The following is a 16,189-nucleotide window of genomic DNA, read 5'->3' as shown; positions in this document are numbered from 1 at the left end:
CTCTTATAGATTTATAGTAGCCCGGCAGGCGTCAGCTGGAAAATTTCAGTAGCCCGATGAAAAATTTCGGTAGCCCCCGGGCTCCGGGCAATGGATTTGTCGGACACTGATGTATAGCTTCAAAGGCCGTTGCAAAGACATTTATATCAATAACGATTTAATAGACAGATTTCTAAGATGACTTCTAATTGCTTTAAAGTTTATGAGTACTGTCAATTGTCTCTTTTGTAGATAAATGTAGCCTTAGGATTCCTAGAATAGCTGCACACTCTAGGCAGATTTTCTCCCACATAATTTTGGGAAGGGGGCCGAGACCCATAAAAAATGTGTCTACTGGAGAAAAAATAGTAAAACAATTGAGTCGCGTTCTGAGAAAACTGGACATAATGCATGTGCGTAAAGTGTCGTCCCAGATTAGCCTGTGCAGTCTGCACAGGCTAATCAGGGACGATACTTTTCGCTTTAATGACATTTTTCGTTTAAATGAAGTCTTTTCTTAGCAAAAATCCAATTTAGGCGGAAAGTGTCCTCCCTGATTAGCCTGTGTGGACTGTACAGGCTTATCTGGGATGACACGCACATGCATTAAGCCCAGTTTTCTCAGAACAAGACTGAATTTGTAAAACCATCTTGGCAACAGTTCACAAGTATTGGGAAAAGTATCTTGGAAACAGCTGCTAAATATTTGGAAAGAACTTGGCTGCCCTTACCAGAGTCGGCTGCAGCAGTGATAAGAGACTGAGCCTCCTTGACTTTCTTCATGGCTTCCTCTATCTCCCTCAGGGCTGCCTCCTGCATCTTGGTCTTCGGCTTCTCTATGGCAGACGTAGAGTGGGCAACACTGCATAGGGTAACATTGCTGTCACTTTTCTTATAAAAACACATTATTGATAATAACAACCTCATGGCATACAGCAGACACTTAGTTGGCAACATTGGATGGGCAAATAAACCAGATATTGATTTTATTTTATTTTATTTGGTAAACATATGAACATTACATAGTTACTACATAATGCAGACAATATAAAATATATTATCACAGCAATATACATATCAAACCATGGAATGCACACACAATACCAAGGATAACACAAAAAAGAGAAAAATGATTTTCACTTATTTCCATTGTGGTCCTTGTTATTGGTGGCAGTAACCATGAAACAGTCATGTATTAGATTTTAATAATGTATATGTATCAAATATGTACTGTTTAATAAAGTATATTACTGATTAAGAATGAATAAATATAATCACATGTTCATTATTATCACAGAAGTTGCATAAGAAAGTTACACACTGCATAGGTAGTTAATAAACACACTTTGTAGCATACTATAAGTTAAAGAATAATTATGAGATCCTTGCATCTTATTGATCATAAGACTTAAAAATGTATCACAGTATTTTAACAGAACATAAAATTCATAATAAAAATTATACTATAAAAAGCTATAAAGACTCTAAAAACTGTTTCTTGATGGCACCCTTGAAATTGTTAGGTTTAGGTACATCCCTGATGTTTTGAGGAAGATTGTTCCATAAACAGATACCATTATATGTAAATGTTTTAGAACCAAAACTTCCTACTCTTGGTTTGGAAAAACGACCAGAGTCTTCAAATGTAAAATTTTCAGCAAAATGATCAGATTCTGGCTGAGCTACCATATTAGACCTAGTACAACGATTATGTACGCCAGACACTGGCTTAAAATTCTCACCCATATACTCTGGTGCAAGGCCATTTTTAATCTTATGTACATGACAAAGTATGATCTGTTCTACTCTTTTTGAAACAGGCAGCCAACCTAAATGTGAAAACTGTTCTTGACCAACATGTGATCTGTTATCCATATTCAGAACAAACCTAATCATCTTGTTTTGTGTAGTTTGAAGCCTATTTTTAAGTGACTGAATAAGACCAGGGTACCAAAAAGAGCAGGCTTAGTCAAAGTGGCACTGTATAAGAGACATGACAAGGAGTTTTCTGGTGTGCAATGTTAAGAACTTACTATTTCTGTATAGGAACTTTAACCTTGAGTTTGCCTTTGTAATAATTGATCTAGCAATGGTTTTACCAGACAGGAACTGGTCCAATACAGCACCTAGGTACTTAACAGAACTTGATGGAGTAATTGACACATCATTGCAAGAGACATTTAACTGAGAATTTGACCTTAGTTTGGGCTTTGAGCCAAACAATATAGATTCTGTTTTACCAAGATGTAGGGAAAGTTTATTGTCCACTAACCACTCACTTATAAGAACGAGATCGCTAGAAAGAATGGATTCAATTTCTGAAATGTGTTTACCAGCCACCAGGATGCCAGTATCATCAGCATAAAGTAAAATTTTATTTCTTACCACAGCGGCCATATCATTCACATAAATAGTCACTTAGCAATAGTCAATATCAAAGGATAGCCATAGCCTTGAGTGATTTTGTTTAAGCGTTTAAGGGCATATTCACAAAGCCAAAAACCATACATCACAATTTTAAGGCTTTACTTCACTAATGGAATAAAAGATAAAAAATATGAAGTCTTAATCGATGTATTAATTGGGTAATGGGCGGTCGCCATGAGCAATTAAATTACATTTGTTTAGTGATTGTATGTTAAAAATAAATATTATTATTAACAGTAATAAAATAATAGCTAAAAGTTCTCTTCTTAGTGCAGGTTTTTTTTTCCTTCTTTGGGACCCGCCGAAAATTGGCCCTTTCCCCTCGGATTTTTTTTCCCTTCAGCTGGTAAATTTTCCCCTAGATTTAATTTTCCCCTAAAAAAAAAAAAATTTTTTTTTTTTGTTTACCTTTTAATATATAAGTTAACCTGATCCACTGTAGAAACTAGAAAAATCTTGCATAATTAAATTATCTGTTGCCTTGAATTTGTTTTAAAAACAGTAAAATATGTTAAATTGATTATTTTAGACTTTGCTTATTTTCCCCAAAATCCAGCTTTTCGCACAATTTTTCCCCCCAAAATTCGACGTTTCGCGCGATTTTTTTCCCCTCAGGAAAGGCCAGGCCCTTTCCCCAAAATCAGATAAAAACCCCTGTAGTGATACATTGATTTACCATAAACAAAATTATTAAGATGCATTCTTTGCAAACTTACATCAAAGGGCATTTTCACAAATCACTTTACAAAAAGCACTAACCTAAGACCTATGACCAATATTAAACCTGTGAAAAAAACCTACGCATGAAATATCATCATACCTGAGGGGCCGTCCCTGGAACATGACCCCATTGTATGTGAGCGCAGTGGCAATGGAACGCTGGTCTGTGAACTCTACGTAACCACAGCGACCGTCCATTTCATCCCCACCCATACGCAGATACTTCACCTCTCCCACCTGGCTGAAGAACTGCATCAACTGCTCGCCCGTGATCTAGGAATAGAGGAAGATGTTTTGTTAAGGTATAACCCATTAAATGCTTTAAGCTAAAAGAGCTTATTTTATGGCTTATATTAAACCAATTGAAGATTTGGCAATGCCTGCTACTGACAAGAAACAAGATTCTGCGTTCGATAAACAATGAAGTCTCCGTTGGAAGCATTGTCAGTATTAATTCATTGACCCATATGAATGAGGTAAGGGTGGAGAACCAGTCCGTGTGTTGAAAAGATTCATAAATAATATCCATGCATGTATAAAAGCTTTGTAGCAAGAGGTATTATGTTAGAGAAAAAGGGACATTTTTGGTTTAACCAAGAATAAGAATCTGTTGAATTAGTCTTAATTAAAAATAAGGTCAATATCAAGATCACAGTAAGCTAAGGTGATGTGGGCGTGTTGAGAGTGCTGAAAGCAGTCAAAAATAACATCATTGAAAGTTTCAAAGCTTTGTAACAAGGGGTATTGATGTTATACAATTATGTCATCTGAGGTTCACCTTGTACCCCGGGACAAGCGGAATAACAGACAGGCCAATCGCTACGTGTATATACCTGTTGATATCAGCAAATGAAGCGGCATAACAAAATTAAGTACTCATTTATATATTGCAAGATGAAATATGCAAATGTTGCTTTAATGTTTAATCGACAGTTAAATCAGACTAATATTCAAATAAAGTTTAAACAAGCAATCACAGTGTAGTGTTTAATTAAAATCAAAGTTGTTATATCCAAAGTGATACATATTATTATCCCAATAAAGATACATCTTGCCTTGGACAAGTATTACAAAGTACTCACATTTAGTTCAAGGTTGCTCACATAAACTGTGCGTCTGATTTCTTCAATCTTGGTTGGATCTGTGTTGCTAGGCAATGGCGGATACTGAGACAATCCAAGGGCCGTAAGTCTGGGGTCGTTGGTGATGATAACCTGACTGCCCCCAATGCTCTGGAGCTATGCAATTAAAAACATGAACAATGTTTACATACCGGTAAAATGTAAGAGGGGAAGAATCTCCTTGTCTAAAAGCATTTTTGAACCACAATTTATTTCTAAATTTTCTCTTTGCATAGAGAAGAACAAACTAGAGCTTTGTCACAGACGTGTCGAATACCCGCACAAGCTGCATTGACACAGAATATTTTCCATGTTGTCTTCACAAAAAACAGCGGACACCATGCTCATTGTTGACAACACACTAAGTGACATCATCTGACCAAGTTTGGTGAAGAACAGATGAAAAGTACTTAAAGAGAGCAGACACCATGCTCAATGTTTAAAACGCACTAGGTGACCATGTGACCTAGTTTTTGACCTGCCATGACCCATGTTTGAACTTGTCCTAGACATCATCTAGATACAACTTCTGACCAAGTTTGGTGAAGCTCTGATAAAAACTACTTGAATTAGAGAGAGGACACCATGCTTAATGTTTAAAACGCACTTATTGACCTAGTTTTTGACCCGGCATGACCCAAATTCAAACTTGACCTAAACATCCTCTAGATACAACTTCTGACCAAGTTTGGTGAAGAACTGATAAAAAGTACTAGAATAAGAGAGCGGACACCATGCGCAATGTTAAAAACGCACTGAGTGACCCAGTGGCCTAGTTTTCAACCTGCCATGACACATGTTCGAACTTTGCCTAGACATCATCTACATACAACTTCTGACCAAGTTTGGTGAAGCACTTTATATGAAAACTATTTGAATTAGAGAGCAGACACCATGCTCAATGTTTAAATCACACTAAGTGACCCCGTGACCTAGTTTTTGACCTGGCATGACCCATATTCGAACTTGACCTAGACATCATCTAGATAAAACATCTGACCAAATTTGGTGAAGATCGTATGAAAACAACTTGAATTAGAGAGGGGACACAGACCGACCGACAGACAGACAAGCTCGCTCCTATATACCCCCCTAAACTTTGTTTGTGGGGGTATTACAACAGAAAGAAGGTTGAATGGCTCTTGGGAACTTATCTGCGACCTGAAGCAATTAAAATGTACAGAGCAGGTAGTGTTACCGAGTATTAAAAATTGAAATAGAAGAAAAAATTTCACACTCCATAGCTGCCATGTTTTCTATAAGATAAAAGCATCTTCAACCATACCTGACTGATAACATTGCTGGGCCATGTTGGTTGCCCTGGTAACATGCCTGCAACGGCTTGGGGCGCCCTCTGCAGGGCTGACTGCTCATCAGGAATCTCACCTGCAGATGGGCAATGATTCTTACTACAGTGTTGAAAGTGATAAATACAGTCTTTGCATTAAATGTTTAAATCCATTGTGCAATCATACTAGACAGGTGAGATCATATAAAGGCAAAACACAACAGTTAGCTTCTGACTGAACTGCATACACTATACCTGAGCCATACTCACACAGGCTTATCAGGGATGACACCTACCACCTGAACTGGATATTCCCTAAGAAGACAAGGGCTGTTTGTAAAACAGGCATGCCCCCCATATGGGCTGTCATTTGTAGTGGCAGCCATTGTGTGAATACGTATCTAGTCACTGTGACCTTTGACCTAGTGCCTGAAAATCAATAGGGGTCATGACCTTGACCTAGCGACCTGAAAATCGATAGGGGTCATCTGCCAGTCATGATCAATGTTACTATGAAGTTTCATGATCCTAGGCGTAAGCATTCTTGAGTTATCATCCGGAAATCATTTTACTGTTTCGAGTCACTGTGACCTTGACCTAGTGACCTGAAAATCAATAGGGGTCATCTGCTAGTCATGATCAATATACCTTGTAAGCTTCATGATCCTAGGCCCCAGTGTTTTTGAGGTATCATCTGGAAACCATCTGGTGGACGGACCGACGGACTGACCGACATGTGCAAAAGAATATACCCCCATGTCTTCGAAGAGGCGCATAAAAATACCATTAAAGCAGAAAGTCTGACAAAAAGTTTTAATATATTAATTGTGGGACAACACAGTTGATTGAATGAAGAATACACAAGTTGTTTAATTGCACATTTTTGACAAAAAGAATCAAAATTATAACTAACAAGGGACAAAATTGTCACAAAACCAGGTTTTCATTGTGAAAAAAAAATCTGATAAAGGGAGAAAACTCAAACTGAACTTTTGAAATGACCAAAAAAAATTAACCCCCTTTGTAAGTTTTTTTTTTTTTTTTTAAATCTATTTTTAGTCGTGGCGACCTTGACATTGGAGATATTGACGTGATTCTTTCGTGGGACACACCGTCCCATGATGGTGAACAAATGTGCCAAATGATTTTAAAATCTCACAATGAATGACATAGTTATGGCCAGGACAAGCTCATTTATGGCCATTTTTGACCTTTGAACTCAAAGTGTGACCTTGACCTTGGAGATATCGACGTAATTATTTCGCGCGACAGACCGTCCAATGATGGTGAACAAATGTGCAAAATGATTTTAAAATCTGACGATGAACGACATAGTTATGGCTCGGACAAGCTCATTTATGGCCATTTTTGACCTTTGAACTCAAAGTGTGACCTTGACCTTGGAGATATCGACGTAATTATTTCGCGCGACACACCGTCCAATGATGGTGAACAAATGTGCCAAATGATTTTAAAATCTGACAATGAACGACATAGTTATGGCCCGGACAAGCTTATTCCGCCAGCCCGCCAGCCAGCCCGCATTCGCCAATCTAATAACCAGTTTTTTCCTTCGGAAAACCTGGTTAAAAATTAAATGTCAATTTGGTACTTTGAGAGAGAAACTTTGAATACATACGAGACACTTATAAACATACCATCCATGACTGGAATGACCACCAATGCTCTGTCAATGAAAACAGTGTTGGTAAGATGTAAGGCCACTCCGACACTTGTCAAATCGTCGTACTTCACATAGCAAACTTTTGCTGTTACTTGAATCTCGCTTGCTCTGGAAAAATATATACCCATGACATCAGAGCATGAATGGTTTGTTTGCATGTGTGTCTCAACATAGCACTTCAATAAAGTCTTTTATTAAATTGTGTAATTTTCACATGATATTTACCTTATTTATAATAATTAATAAATCCTTTTACACATACTTTGCTTTTTCTCTGAAATTCTATCAAGGTTTTGTTAATTGGAACTATTTGTGCAACAGTTTTAGTGCTATTTTTATACTTTTTACAGGGTACTGTACGACAACAAAGAAGATGATAGCAGAAAGCACATTTACCGTACATTTGCGGCCATAAGTCTACCTCGGCCATAAGTCGAGGGGTATAATGTGGCTAGAAAAACTTGGTTTTTTGCCTTGACTCTGCCATAAGTCGGGGGGTAAATTTCCTCAATATCTCAGACATGTTTAAGTGACCTTTTAGTCATGGTTCTGAGGGCTTTTGCACTGGCAGTTGACATTTTTTGGGATATTAATAATAAGGATATATTTAAAACGAAACATTCAACGTTTCAATTATTTATTATCACGAAAAATATATTTTATTGTTCAAAAATCATAATAACATATCATTGATTATTTCGAACTTAATATATATTTCACAAATCAAAATTAGTTTCCCATTTAACGTAATAACTTTCAGCGTTTATATGATGAGCAGATTTTTTTGGATTAAAGTGTTAGTGCTATTGATGTGAAAATTCGTTAAAATCTTGAACGCAGAAATGCATTATATGGTCAAAATAATTGTAACTTGCTCTCAAATAATCAAAAACGCTTTCGCCATTATGCATGAAACACGTGAATTTACCAACACTCGCATCGCTCGCTATTCGACTGTTATATACATATTCGTAAATCACGAGATACCCGAGGAATATTTTCTGCATTCTGGAAAAACGTCTTATCTAATAATACTAAGCAGCTAATCGAAAGTAATTGTGTATTTAATGTGTCCAATTACACTTTTTAATAATCCAGGGTGAGTGCGTAATATTATTATAATCAAACAATGAATGAAATCATCACTCAGATAAGATCTATTGATTTACGAAACAATTATGCATAAATTGTGGGACAGTTGTGAATAAATCAACGAAACCACACCTTCATCCAATCAAAAAATATACCATGTGAAGTTGAACAATAGCGATTGGTTAAAGGCGTATCCAACGATAGAGTAATTAATTTTGATTGGTCAGAAGTAGTTTGTAGCAGAACCGTTGTGCATATCATTAACGGATAACTATTTTAGGTGTGACGCAATAAAGAATACACTTTACACTCTGATCTTAGTCAAAAGGCCGAGAAGCGATAATTGGTGGCATAAAGACACCTGCATCTGTTGACAGTTTGTATTTACACGGATTAACTTTAAATGGGTACAAGTGTCAGCAGTCGATTTTCTATTGTTCTTAGCAGACAACGGACGATGTATCAATAGACAAATTGCCATGTATAAATTTCGCCACTTTACCGTACGTCACAAATGTTTAATATTTTCGAAGTTATTTTTACATGTTTTAATTTGGACTTATAACGAAGATTAATGAATTAAAAACCAATGTAAACATGCAGTATTTTGTTATCGGCGGACATTTAAGTAAAAGACGAGTCGGCCTTACCGTAAACAGTCATCATTCCTCCGCTTCAGAGATTTATTACTTTAAAAAAAAACGGCACAGAAATATGTGTTTTTTTTTAATTTTTATTTTGTACCTCATCCATAAGTCGAGTTGACTTTTAAAGTCAATTTTGGGAGCGTTTTTAGGTCGACTTATGGCCGCAAATTTACGGTATTTGTTAGACTATAAATGAGTAATATATTAAAATCAGTGATTTTTTACTTTCTTTATTAAGTAGCAGAAAATGATGCGTTCACACTTGGGAAAAAAATCTACAAATTTCCTCATTGCTTAATTTAAAAATTCCCAATTGAAGGTTTCATTTTTTTAAAGAAATAAATTGCAACATTTTGTTAGTTTCCCTATGCAGCTCTATAGCTTGAACCTAAGTAAATATAATATTGACAAATTAACAACACTAAGTTATCAATTTAAAAGTATTTGGGAGCAAAAGATCAAATACGCCAATTTTCCAATGTGAAGACTTCACGATGCAAATTTTCCCAATTTCAGGTTTTTCGCACTAATCTTTCCCAATTGGGCTGGAACCGGTACATTTCCCGATTTGGCAAAAACAAATGCTGTAATATATGGGTTGAATGGTTTCTGTCCATTTCATAATCATAAAAGCCTATGGAAGCAAATAAACAATTCACGCAGAATCCAATCAACGTCTTAACTGCAAGATCTGCAGAAATAACACTGAATGTTGCTTGTTTGGTCACAGTAACATTATGGTCGGTATTATAACAGTTGAATGGCAGACAATACCAAACTTCCAGATTGGTGTCAGACATTCGGTCTGACGAATTAACAAATTCTGTCAGACCGGATGAGTGTTTGTCAGACCAAACAAAAAGAGAGAAAACACAAAATGAAATGACGGTTACACATAGTATTTATTTGTATCATAATGACATATATCAAGTATGTACTATCTAGTAATATCATAAAACAAGTATGTTACTATATATGATCAGATATCGGAATAGAGATTGGAATTCAAATAATTGATTATCTTCTTCTCATTGTCTCCTTCCTCCTGAAAATCTGAACAGTAATCACTCTTGTCATCTTTACAGTATTGATAATTGATTTGTTGAGTTTCTGCGTCGAAGTCTACGACATTATATGGTTCAGCAGTCTCCTGCTCATCTGAGGTACCTTCAATTAAAATATGATCAATCACTGGAGTCTTGTCAAAATTTGTTTCCCAATATAACAGTATCAGTACCAGGTAATACTTTGGTAAGAAACTTCAGCATATCAGGCAAATCTCACAATTCAAAATATAAAGACAATAAAATTAGTTCTGAAATAATCTTTTGGAAAGAAGACAACAATATTTTGAAAACGAAATCACCTGAAAACAATTATACGACAACGTTATTTTCGCTACGCAATGCTGTTTACATTGAAGACAATTGACCTCTAACATATGCGAGCAACTTGCTGCATGGTCCCGGCTCTCGCATTTTGCGAATTGACATGCACATATGAGAGTGGAACTAGTACTTTATAAATATCCGTTTGGAAATTTCCAGACGCTGTCACGGAATATACCAAGTTGCAACAGTTTGTATTTCAGATACATCGGAACACACTTGGCAAATTCCGTTCAGAATGTTTTACGAATATAGTATCGCGTGATCCGAGTTATTTAGGAAAATAACGCGTATAGCCGAAGGGTTATGGAGGTTTCGGTAAATGACAAGTTCGGTAAATTGATTTATATAGTAAAAGCCGTGGAGGTTTCGGTAAATTAGTTTTATAGAGGAGGTATACCTACAACGAGGTGTTAATGACACCTATTATTGGCTTACAATAACATTAGGGGCATTTATTTGCAAACTGTGGATTAATTTTGATGTACATTAATTTAGTTGTTTGGCACTAATTAAATTATCTGTTTAAATGTACGGACTTGATTTTATATTTCATTTGTCTTCCACTTTACACAGCGGATATACAGGAAGATCACCACAGAGGGACTGAGTACCGCGTATCAGCAACATGGTGACAAGTTCGAGTTCTTTAGGAAGATTATGTCCCTTCCTTATCTACCAGTTAAACAAATTGAACAGGCATTCAACAGGCTGATGGAGGTTGCTGAAGGAGTCGGGGGTCCCGTACTGCGGGTATGCGAGTACATTTCCCGTACATGGATACACGGCAGTGTATGGCGACCCCTCAATTGGTGCGTGTCTAGAGAGGAGGTGCGCACGAACAACGACATGGAAGGTAACTATAATACAATTAGCATTATTAATTTATAAGTAAGAAACAATTCACAGTTTCACATTGGATATTATTCGTATATTAATATTATACTTTCATAGTATACAATATCGGTAGTAAGCATTTGTTTCATAATACTGTTATTAAAAACTGATAAAAAATGACATAATCATGTTATTAAGTACAAACATATGTTTTTATTATAATTACAGGATGGCATAGACGCATCAACGCACGAGCGTGTTCAGCCTTGGTCTTTACAAGTTGGCCAACCTTCTCAGAGAGGAATCTGAGACAGTTGATCTACATATACGGCTGGTGAGCCAGCACCTTCTCACGAAGATCAGACGGAAGAAGTATGTTACGATTCACGGCAGACTACATCAAGCATGGGATAACTACGAAGAGGAGAAGCTGACAACCACTGATCTACTGAGGATCATCAGCCACATCAATGCCCTGGGACCATACACAGCGGTCCACCACATGCTCGACGACGACGAGTCTTGAACGATGAACGACTGATATGGTTGAAATGTAACATTAAATTGAACAGTGTCGTACATGTATCTCATTTGTATTAGAAATGTAATTAAATTAAATCAGCATGCGGAAAATCTGAATGATAATAATGTGTCGTATTAATATTGTTGTGTGTCAAAAATTTATCTTATTAATATGTGATTACTCCCTCATTTTTTTTAAATGACATGAAATATTCAAATATATATATATTGTATCCATGTTTTACTTGTTGCTTATTTATAATATATGGTAAACAAGAGCACCGCCTTGCGGGTGCAGACCGCTCATCTATTTTCTTTTTAAAGGTGAAGGGACTCTCATTTTCAATCACAAAGGAGGGAGGAGTGGAGTGAAGAGGGGTGTATAGTGTGGGGTTGTGGACATTTATTACATTATCTTCCAAAAAAGCGAAAAAAAAATAAAAAAATAAAAAAATCGGGGGGGGGGGGGTATAGTGTGAGGGTGTGGTGATAATTTGTGAGATGATCTTAAAAAAAAAAAAAAAAAAAAAAAAAAAATCAAAAAAAAATTTGGGGGGGGGGGTGGGGGGGGTGGGGTGGGGGTATAGTGTGAGGGTGTGGTGGTCATTTGTGAGATGATCTTATAAAAAAAAAAAAAAAAAAAAAAAAAATTAGGGGGGGGGGGGAGGGGGGGAGGGGGGGGAGGGCACGGGGGATGGTTTGGGTGAAGTCTATTGTGGTATGTCAGGTAAGAGTAGTTTCATCAAAGTATCAATCAAATCTAATCATAAATAAAGAAGTTATGGCAATTTTAGCAAAATTTAATAATTTGACCTTGAGAGTCAAGGTCATTCAAAGGTCAAAGTAAAATTCAAGTTGCCAGGTACAGTAACCTCATGATAGCATGTAAGTATTTGAAGTTTGAAAGCAATAGCCTTGATACTTCGAGTGGATCGAAACACAAAATTTAACCATATATTAAAAGTTACTAAGTCAAAAAAGGGCCATAATTCCGTAACAATGACAACCAGAGTTATGCAACTTGTCCTTTTACTGTACCCTTATGATAGTTTGTGAGTGTTCCAAGTATGAAAGCAATATCTATGATACTTTAGGGGTAAAGTGACCAAAACATAAATCTTAACCAAATTTTCAATTTTCTAAGTATAAAGGGCCCATAATTCCGTCCAAATGCCAGTCAGAGTTACATAACTTTGCCTGCACCGTCCCCTTATGATAGTTCATAAATCTTGCAAGTATGAAAGCAATAGCTTTGATACTGTAGGAATAAAGTGGACCTAAACACAAAACTTAATCAAATTTTCAATTTTCTAAGTATAAAAAGGGCACATAATTCTGTCAAAATGCCAGTCAGAGTTACATTACTTTGCCTGCACAGTCCCCTTATGATAGTTAGTAAGTGTTGCAAGTATGAAAGCAATAGCTTTGATGCTTAAGGAATAAAATGGACCTAAACACAAAACTTAACCAAAATTGTCAATTTTCTAAGTATAAAAAGGGCACATAATTCTGTCAAAATGCATGCCAGAGTTATCTAACTTTGCCTGCCCAGTCCCTTCATGATAGTAAGTAAGTGTACCAAGTTTGAATGCAATAGCATTGATACTTACTGAGAAAAGTGGAACTAAACGCAAAACTTAACCAAAATTTGCAATTTTTTAAGTATAAAAAGGGCACATAATTCTGTCAAAATGCACGCCAGAGTTATCTAACTTTGCCTGCCTAGTCCCCTCATGATAGTAAGTAAGTGTACCAAGTTTGAATGCAATAGCATTGATACTTTCTGAGAAAAGTGGACCTAAACGCAAAACTTAACCGGACGCCGACGCCAACGCCAACGCCAACGCCAACGCCGACGCCAAGGTGATGACAATAGCTCATAATTTTTTTTCAAAAAATAGATGAGCTAATAAAACGGATTACAAAGTAAATCAGTTATTATTTTTTTATTGAACCCATTTGTTTAGGCAAAAAATGATATTAGTTATTTTGGCCGTAAAACCCATTGTTCCAGTACAGTAGCCAGGTGCCTGTGTATTAAGTTAATAAGATAATGATCATCACTTGCTATTACACAGTGTATTCATTCTGCTGGCGTTGTGTTTAATGTCATTTTTATCAGTTTTCAATTATGTGTATCTCTTCGCTTAGCTCAACGTTCAATGGCACGCGCACTTAACATAATTATAAAACATAACGCGTATCATTATATTACTTTTTATTAATTACGTACACATATTAAATTTTATATATTGTTTTTTCTTGTGTTTTTCTCAACCAGAAAGAAATAATAAAACATATAAATAAATATAAAATTCAACATGAAATCAATTTTATTAAATCATATTTTACAAGAAACTTTTTAAAATAGCATTAAACTTAATTGAAGAGCTTACATTGATTCCGCCATTAATCATTACTTCTTATTACTATTATGTTACTATTATGTTATTTAAATAAAAGCACCAATTAAAAAAAAACAACAGTATTGCGTTATTTAAATCGTAAAATTAACAAAAAATTTCCTAACAGAATTCGTTTTTTAAAGGTAGCTCATTCATTTCCCTTAATTCTTTACCTTAGGCATAGCATTAATTACTCAACTCAAAATTAATCCACAGTTTGCAAATAAATGCCCCTAATGTTATTGTAAGCGGATAATAGGTGTCATTAACACCTCGTTGTAGGTATACCTCCTCTATAAAATCAATTTACCGAAACCTCCACGGCTTTTACTATATAAATCAATTTACCGAACTTGTCATTTACCGAAACCTCCAGCACCCATAGCCGAACATGTGCGAACTATTCTTATTGGAGGACACAAATAGATCGAAAACATAAAAACGACACTGGTATTAATGTATTTAGTTCTTCATGTTTTGATGGCAAATATTGGAATCCCACGGAGCATCAGACGATGATTAATAAGATATTTATTATATTTTTTGAAGTCGGACATTTTGATCTGACGGAATTGCAAAATCCATCGGACCTTGTCATAATCTGTCACATATGTCCGTCGGTCCGACGAAGTTTGGTATTGTCTGGAATGGATAAAAAAAAATACAATAAATAACACTCACTCTGATGGATACATCTTGATTTCGTCGATATGACCTAAATAACTGAAGAGTGTTTTCATTTGTTCACGGGTTGCATTCGGCGCGATATTTGACACCTGCACCACCCGCGTTTCGATCTTGTCCGACATTTTGTTCCCTCTACTTTCTTGCAACTAAATAGTTAAATGTCTCTTGAAATGAAGTCCATTGTGAAGGCAAAAAGCTTTGCTTTTCAATGATTGTATTCGTTCAATCCTCACGTTTTCTGCCGTTTACTAAAACCCCAAAGATAATCAAAGCGAAGAATGGAAATACAAGCTATCAATAGGTTACACTCAACGAAATAAGTTTACGTACTGTACTGGTACCCGTTTTTTAAACTTACGATAGTTTATATCCTAAGTAAGCAGGGTAATTTGACTATGCAATTATTTATATTCGTTCCTGTTTGACTTTACTATTATACTATTATAAAAGAACGAAAAAATGTTTGGTTCGTGCACACGTGGAACAAGAAGATATGTACACGTTCCCTGAAACTAGTATAGTAACACGTACCAGGCCAATTAAGACTGTACCCGAGTTTCATTCCCGCCCAATTCCAATCTGTTATCTCTTTGTCTTCTCCACCAGTATAGGTGAACCGTCACGATTGCTCGTCACGTCAATCTTTTCCAACACCAAATGTTTTTAACACGCTACGGAATACGAAACAAAATTCTCTTTGAAAAAAAAACCTGCCTCAACATGCTTTTTGGTATGAGTTTCGATACTATAGAGGCCATTTTACAGAATATTTACACAAAAATGAATATATTTAATTTGCAAAAAAAAAAATTGCCGACAACGACCAATTAAGCGCTAGAATTCCCGGGTACGTTTCAGTCTATTTTCCGCACCCGGGGTACATTTAAGTAGTCCCCGAGCCGACATTGACCAATCGAGCCTTAGGAGCGTATACAATAGCAAAAGTTGGCTTATCGTGCACTTGACTTAGAATGTCATGGGAACGAAAGAAAAACTCAACCCACTTTCGTACATATGGATTCACCAACACATAACCATTACAATTATAAAATATTTATAATAGAAATATCTTTAAAAAATATTCGGAGTAAATCCTGCCTGATTTTACAATATAGGAAAGCAATTTATGTTTGTAAATAATTAAATTGAAAACAAACGTTTAATTGTTGTGGTTGTTTTTGTTGTTTTCACTTGTTAGTCGCGTACCCATCACAAGAAATATTTGTTATTAAGTGGACGTACATTCAAACATCGATAGTGTTCGTAGATTACAACAAATACCGGGTACTACATGCAATCACATTTTATGTATCCTTATTATTTATTCACGACTTTATAATTTATATGTTCGTCATCGAAGTAAACGTTGCTATCATTAGCCCTAGACGCAGT

The 16,189-nt window shown here is 35.9% G+C and overlaps 1 protein-coding gene and 1 long non-coding RNA gene across 16 annotated transcripts in view; both read right to left on the bottom strand.

Annotated features, from left to right (window-relative positions):
• LOC127862896 (probable splicing factor, arginine/serine-rich 7) overlaps window positions 1-15,016 on the bottom strand; it is a 49,274-nt gene extending 34,258 nt beyond the window's left edge. For 5 of the 15 annotated variants that reach the window (XM_052402157.1, XM_052402164.1, XM_052402168.1 and 2 more), the window contains exons 1-6: window positions 14,792-15,011; window positions 7,194-7,327; window positions 5,533-5,633; window positions 4,209-4,364; window positions 3,227-3,399; window positions 711-841 (exon numbers count right to left, since the gene is read on the bottom strand). In XM_052402157.1, the coding sequence (XP_052258117.1) occupies window positions 711-841; window positions 3,227-3,399; window positions 4,209-4,364; window positions 5,533-5,633; window positions 7,194-7,327; window positions 14,792-14,919 (823 nt within the window). In that variant the 5' untranslated portion in view covers window positions 14,920-15,011. Of the gene's footprint in view, window positions 1-710; window positions 842-3,226; window positions 3,400-4,208; window positions 4,365-5,532; window positions 5,634-7,193; window positions 7,328-14,791 lie in introns of all 15 variants that reach the window. The other 10 variants (XM_052402158.1, XM_052402165.1, XM_052402167.1 and 7 more) reach the window with 5 other exon arrangements.
• On the bottom strand, window positions 6,526-7,128 carry LOC127862907 (uncharacterized). The gene is made up of 2 exons (XR_008040848.1): window positions 6,935-7,128; window positions 6,526-6,772 (listed from the first exon to the last, which is right to left on the bottom strand). It is a non-coding gene; the product is annotated as an uncharacterized LOC127862907 (long non-coding RNA).
• Window positions 15,017-16,189: the final 1,173 nt, after the last annotated feature.

The sequence above is a fragment of the Dreissena polymorpha genome, chromosome 16 (genome assembly GCF_020536995.1).
Source record: "Dreissena polymorpha isolate Duluth1 chromosome 16, UMN_Dpol_1.0, whole genome shotgun sequence".
NCBI lineage: Eukaryota > Metazoa > Mollusca > Bivalvia > Myida > Dreissenidae > Dreissena > Dreissena polymorpha.
Note: the sequence above shows the minus strand (reverse complement) of the source record. Positions and strands in the feature narration are given on the sequence as shown.